Source organism: Salmo salar, chromosome ssa09, assembly GCF_905237065.1.
Source record: "Salmo salar chromosome ssa09, Ssal_v3.1, whole genome shotgun sequence".
Taxonomy (NCBI): domain Eukaryota; kingdom Metazoa; phylum Chordata; class Actinopteri; order Salmoniformes; family Salmonidae; genus Salmo; species Salmo salar.
The window spans coordinates 123,667,818-123,673,951 of record NC_059450.1 but is presented as its reverse complement, the minus strand read 5'-3'; the positions used below and the strand labels follow the sequence as shown (position 1 = coordinate 123,673,951).

Sequence of the window (6,134 nt, the reverse complement as noted above, 5' to 3'; positions counted from 1 at the left end):
GGTGTGTGAGAGGTGTGTGGGGTGTGTGTGGGGTGTGTGTGTGGGTGTGTGTGTGTGGTGTGTGTGTGTGGGTGTGTGTGTGTGTGTGGGTGTGTGTGTGTGGTGTGTGTGTGGGTGTGTGTGTGGTGTGTGTGTGTGTGTGTGTGTGTGTGTGGGTGTGTGTGTGGTGTGTGTGGGGTGTGTGTGTGTGTGTGTGTGTGGGTGTGTGGGTGTGTGTGTGTGTGTGTGTGAGGGTGTGTGTGTGGGGTGTGTGTGTGGTGTGTGTGTGGGTGTGTGTGTGTGTGTGTGTGTGTGTGTGGGTGTGTGTGTGGGGTGTGTGGTGTGTGTGTGTGGAGTTTGAGGTGTGTGTTTGGTGTGTGTGTGTGGGTGTGTGTGTGTGGTGTGTGAGGGTGTGTTTTGGGTGTGAGTGGGGTGTGTGTGTGTGGTGTGTGAGGGTGTGTTTGGGGTGTGTGGGGTGTGTGAGGGGTGTGTGTGTGGGGTGTGTGTGTGGTGTGTGTGGGTGTGTGTGGGTGTGTGTGTGTGGTGTGTGAGTGGTGTGTGAGGGTGTGTGTGTGTGTGTGGGTGTGTGTGTGGGGTGTGTTTGGGGTGTGAGTGTGGGTGTGTGTGTGGGGTGTGTGTGAGGGGTGTATGTGAGGGGTGTGTGTGTGTGTGTGTGTGGGGTGTGTTTGGGGTGTGAGTGGGGTGTGTGTGTGTGGAGTTTGTGGGGTGTGTTTGGGGTGTGTTTGGGGTGTGGGGTGTGTGTGTGTGAGGGGTGTGTGTGTGGGGTGTGTGTGTGTGGTGTGTGTGTGTGTGTGTGTGTGTGGGTGTGTGTGTGGGTTGTGTGTGTGTGTGTGTGGGGTGTGTGTGTGGGTGTGTGTGTGTGTGTGTGTGTGTGTGTGGGTGTGTGTGTGGGGTGTGTGTGTGGTGGGTGTGTGTGTGTGGGTGTGTGTGTGGGGTGTGTGTGGGGGGTGTGTGTGTGGGGTGTGTGTGTGGGGTGTGTGTGGGGTGTGTGTGGGGTGTGTTTGGGGTGTGTTGGGGTGTGTCGGGTGTGTGTGTGGGGTGTGTTTGGGGTGTGTGTGGGGTGTGTGTGGGGTGTGTGTGGGGTGTGTGTGTGGGGTGTGTGTGGGGTGTGTGTGGGGTGTGTGTGTGGGGTGTGTGTGTGGGGTGTGTGTGTGGTGTGTGTGGGGTGTGTGTGTGGGGTGTGTGTGTGGGGTGTGTGAGGGGTGTGTGTGTGGGGTGTGTGTGTGTTTAAAGAGAGGTGGTGAGAAGGTAGTGATGTGATCTTACTCTCCTCACAGCCGTTCCCAGTGAGACCAGCAGGGCAGCCACATGTCCCAGCAACGTGGTGGCAGGACACCCCAGACTGACACTGGCACCGCTGGGCACAGGAAGCACCGTAGACCCCAGGCAAGCAGGCTGGGGCACACCAGACACACATTCATCACTAACTAATGTATATTCACTTTAAACAGTGACAATTGTTGTTGTGTGTATAACTGCCTCGTTTAAATAAAGATGAACACTCCTTATAATGACAATTAATGATTTAACCTCAACCTGAATGTATCTATCTCAGTCCCAGGTATGCATTCAAATAAAACATGGATGGATTTTAAAAACCAATGTCAATTGTTTTCTACAGTAATTGACCTCTCATAGTATAACTTAAGTATGTATGATTTGATAATGTGTTGTTTCCAAAGGGGCCCTTTCTGGCTCCGACACTCACGTTTGTCGCACTGGGCCCCTCTCCATCCTGGGTGACATTCACACCTGCCTGTCACATGGTGGCAGCTTGTCCCGTGGTCGCACTGACACCTCTGCTCACACCCTTTTCCATGGAGACCGTCTGGGCAGGCTGCAGCACAGACACATGGGTGGTGTTCAGTAGGCCACAACGTAGGGTTTAGAAAGGGTCTGAAAATGAACATCTGTGTTCTTATTTGAAAAGTACAGGTAGGACTTTCCCATTTAACTACGTTTCAAAACGTTTTCTCCCTTCAGAACATGACCCAACTGCTCTCTCCTTTAAAGACAGAAACAGGAAAGGAGGAGGAAATATGCATTTGGGTTTATCTCATAGTCATTATTGGCTTTCTTTCCTCAACTCCTGTCCTTCATCAACACTGAACAGGGCAGCAGAATGCATATCTCGATGTTGGCTTCTGACAGATTGCTTTCACCTATCCAAAGAGATGAGGGAGGAAGCCAGTCTAAACTATTGGGATGAACTTCTTGCATTTGGAAGCAGTGATGTCACAGGTCACCTGTCTGACAGTGCTCTCCAGTCCAGCCAGAGGGACAGCTACACCCCCCAGTCACTCTGTCACACGCCCCTCCGTTCTGACAGCTGCAGGTTTGTGTGCACCCCTCTCCATAGGACCCCTCCCCACAGTCTAGGAGAGGCAGAGAACAGAGGCCTCAGATCACACAATATATCCACCACACAATGAGCTAAATCCTAACCAGGAATCCATGTTACTGACTCGGGCTTTCTAGTAAATCATGCATTTATGTCAATGGGAGATTTGCACAAGAATTCGATCCCAGGTTAGATTTGGACCAAGGTGAGTACAGCTATGAACGCCCTAAATCCTCTGGTTGATTTCACCTCCAGGGACAGAGGGGTGGACTCACCCAGCTCGCAGGCTGCTCCGGTCCACCCTCTGGGGCAGGAACACTGGCCAGTCACGCTGTCACAGAAGCCTCCATGCTGGCACAGACACAGCTGGGAACAGTCCTCTCCATACCTCCCAGCAGGACAGGCTGAACACAGAAGTACACACACAAACACAAACACACACAAAATACATTTAATCAGAGGATGTCATTGTTCAATACAATTCAGACAGATATAAATGAGGATGAGGATTCAGTTAGGCTGCACTGAGTTTATGTTCGAAAACAACTTACGCAGACCAAACACGTACAATTAATGTATTCATACACTCACTCGACTGTTGTGATATTTCATCGTAATTGGAATAGATCAATATTAATCCCCTATCACTTGCTGTTTTAAGGAATGTTTTACCTAAAGATATTCTGGTAGAAAAGAGATTTCAGTTCCATGCAGAGCTCCTGATGTGCTGTGTTAGTTTAAGGTTAGTTTAAGGTTAGTTTAAGGTCAGACTGGTCCCTATACTGGGTTGACCGATGAGCCACTCACCCTCTTGGCAGCTGGCTCCGGTCCATCCGGCTCCACAGCTGCAGCGGCCGCTGACGTGGTCACAGGTGGCCCCGTTCTGACACTCACAGCTCCGGCTGCAGTTCTTCCCAAAACCACCCTCAGGGCAGGCTGCCTCCCACACAGGACAGGATACACAGTCATACACTTAAATAAAAGTCAGCATTTTATACATTAGCACTCAACCTGAAGTGGTCAGCTCTACTGGAAGTCTGGACACAGATATACAGATGTAGGATCTTAATTTGAGCCAGTTTGCTACAGCAGGAAAATAATCCAGTAGCAACAGGAAATGTGAATTATTATGTGGATTATAATTAATAGACATTTTTGTAAGGGGTGATACATTTTTCTTAAGGGAATGTCAAGTCTGAAATTTCAAAAGTGGAAAATACAAAGTTCAGAAGCCTTTTTAAACCTCAAACACACTACAGGTTTTAAATGTCCTGCATTGCAGGAACGTAATCCTGCAACAGGGTGATCAAATTTAAAACTTTGTGTATTTGAGGTTTAAAAAGTCTTCTGAAGTTGGTCATTTCCAATTTTGAAATTTCAGACTTGACATTCCCTTAAGAAAAATGTATCACCCCTTACAATTTTTTAAATTATAATCCACATAATAATTCACATGTCCTCTTGCTGCAGGTTTATTTTCCTGCTGTAGCAAACTGGCTCAAATTAAGATCCTACATCTGTATGTGGTTTAGCCAATTCCTTGTGTCATTCAAGACTGACAAGGGACACGATGGAGCGGTTGACTAAAGCAGAAACATATCTGATCTATGGAGAGATATGGCTTCAACGTACTTGTCTTGTATTTCTTGCTTGAGATATGGCCAAATCCATTCGTTTGCGCGTCTGTATATAGAGCACATTCATTTGACCTATCTGAACTAGTCGCTAATGATCGATGTCTGAAATTAAATTACATTTGCGTAACGAGAGCGAGATGGGAAACAAACCACAGCAACTTGTCATTAAGCTACGCAAGTGGGTTTGAGCTGACTCTTGGCTTCGGGTAATCAGGACCACAAAACATGCTTGGGGGAGACCAGGCCCTCTCGAATAAGAATTGAGAATGACATAGTCTGAACTTTAAGAGGGCATTTCACTAGATCCATTAAAACTGCATGAAGACTTTAGAGAGCAGTGAATACAGACTTTGCATGACAGTACCGAGGGTAAAACTGATGGTCCTAAAACGTGGATCTATTTATCCAGAATCTGATGCAATTAACGATGTACGCTGGAGGGACATCCTACTAGCCCCCCTACACCCCTCCCACCCCTTATGCATCCCTAAAAAAGGAATTGGCAGGGTATCGTTAAAAAGATAATTGTTCTCAAACACATGGGAGATTGTATTTAGGGTGAGAGGATGCCGTGATGGGCTGGTAGAGAGGCTCCCTCACACCCCGTTTTAATGATGTGGCTACCCTACCCAGAATGCAGTGTGGTCCCGACCAGCCAGGGGTGCAGAGGCAGGCTCCTGTGATGTGGTGGCAGCGGGCACCGTTCCTGCACTCGCACATCTGGCCACAGTCAAGACCGTAAAACCCGTCCGGGCACACTGCAAGCCAAGATAAAACATCCTCTGGTTAGGGACTGGCAGCTTCACACACAGAGGTAAGGATGCCAACTTTTTTCTCTCTCTCTTTCTGTGTCTCTCTCTTTCTGTGTCTCTCTCTTTCTGTGTCTCTCTCTTTCTGTGTCTCTCTCTGTCTCTGTGTGTCTCTCTCGGTCTCTTTCTGTGTCTCTCGCTCTTTCTGTGTCTCTCTCTGTCTCCCTCTCGCTGTCTCTTTCCCTCTCTCGGTCTCTTTCCCTCTCTCTTTCTCTCTCCCTCTCTCTTTCTCTCTCTCTCTCTCTGTCTGATCTCTCTCTCTCTCTCATCTCTGTCTTACCACCTACCAGAAATACCATATGAAATTGCAGTACCCTGCTCTAGCAGTTCATTTGTGGAGCGTCTGCATTCGTTAAGTGAGCTCACATCCCACATGTGAGGAGTATCCGTGCCACATCAAAGCCTGCAGAGACACGGGGGCCGGGCCGCCCCCCTGAGGGGGTTGGAGAGAGGGGCACACACACACCAAGGACTGGTAATTAGAACACCTGCTGGGTCCACAGGCCCGTCGTCAGGGTCTAGGAACCCAGCCCAAAACAAAGCCAGGTTACTGCATGCGGGGCGCACACACACACACACACACACACACACACACACACACACACACACACACACACAGTATATAGTGCATAGACACATACAGTATATAATGCATATAGACACTTGCACACATACACACACACACACTCCTGCTACCACTGGTGTTCAGTAATGCAAGTGGCCCAGGTCTGTTTTCCATTCATAGAGAGAGAGAGAGCAGGGGGAGCTGATAGTTGAAGAGCTGATAGTTGAAACTGTCTGTGGAGTCGGTAGACAACCATGGAGGTTAGTAAACATATTGTCTATGGCCCAGAACAGGTCCACCAGTGCTGTTATGGAAAAACCTTGTATAAATGTGGAGGGATGAAGAGGGGGCTTTCCCACTGTGCTGTAAACATTGCCTAAACGCTCGACTAAACCGTGAAACAGGCAGGAATGCCCGTGTTTACTCAGTGATTCTCGTTGATTGCTCAATTTGTCACCAAAAAGTGCAAGATCACAGAGCAACAGCTCTAATGACAACACTTACGATCAGTTTGTATGTTAAGAGCAGTTACTACAACACAGGCACAGCAACATTTATGTCTTTGTTTAGAGAAAAGCTGCGTTCGCTTGGCTGTGTTTCTGATTGATTAACAGATGCAGTAGGACACACCTCCTTTTAGCCCTGGTGGTGTGTGGGGAAGGCTGGCAGTGGTTTGGGCACTGGCTGCTTCCCAGTCTGAACATATCCCTTGTTCCAATTGACCCTATGCCAAATAACCCATCTCATATACTGTACATACACTGGGACTTTTGGCCTGACCG

At 48.5% G+C, this 6,134-nt stretch overlaps 1 protein-coding gene across 1 annotated transcript in view; it reads right to left on the bottom strand.

Moving 5' to 3' along the window:
* LOC106612564 (multiple epidermal growth factor-like domains protein 6) overlaps positions 1-6,134 on the bottom strand; it is a 112,872-nt gene that overhangs the window by 23,951 nt on the left and 82,787 nt on the right. The window contains exons 24-29 of the mRNA XM_014213832.2: positions 4,608-4,736; positions 3,149-3,277; positions 2,617-2,745; positions 2,247-2,375; positions 1,709-1,837; positions 1,267-1,395 (exon numbers count right to left, since the gene is read on the bottom strand). Of these exons, the coding sequence (XP_014069307.2) occupies positions 1,267-1,395; positions 1,709-1,837; positions 2,247-2,375; positions 2,617-2,745; positions 3,149-3,277; positions 4,608-4,736 (774 nt within the window). The remainder of the gene's footprint in view (positions 1-1,266; positions 1,396-1,708; positions 1,838-2,246; positions 2,376-2,616; positions 2,746-3,148; positions 3,278-4,607; positions 4,737-6,134) is intronic.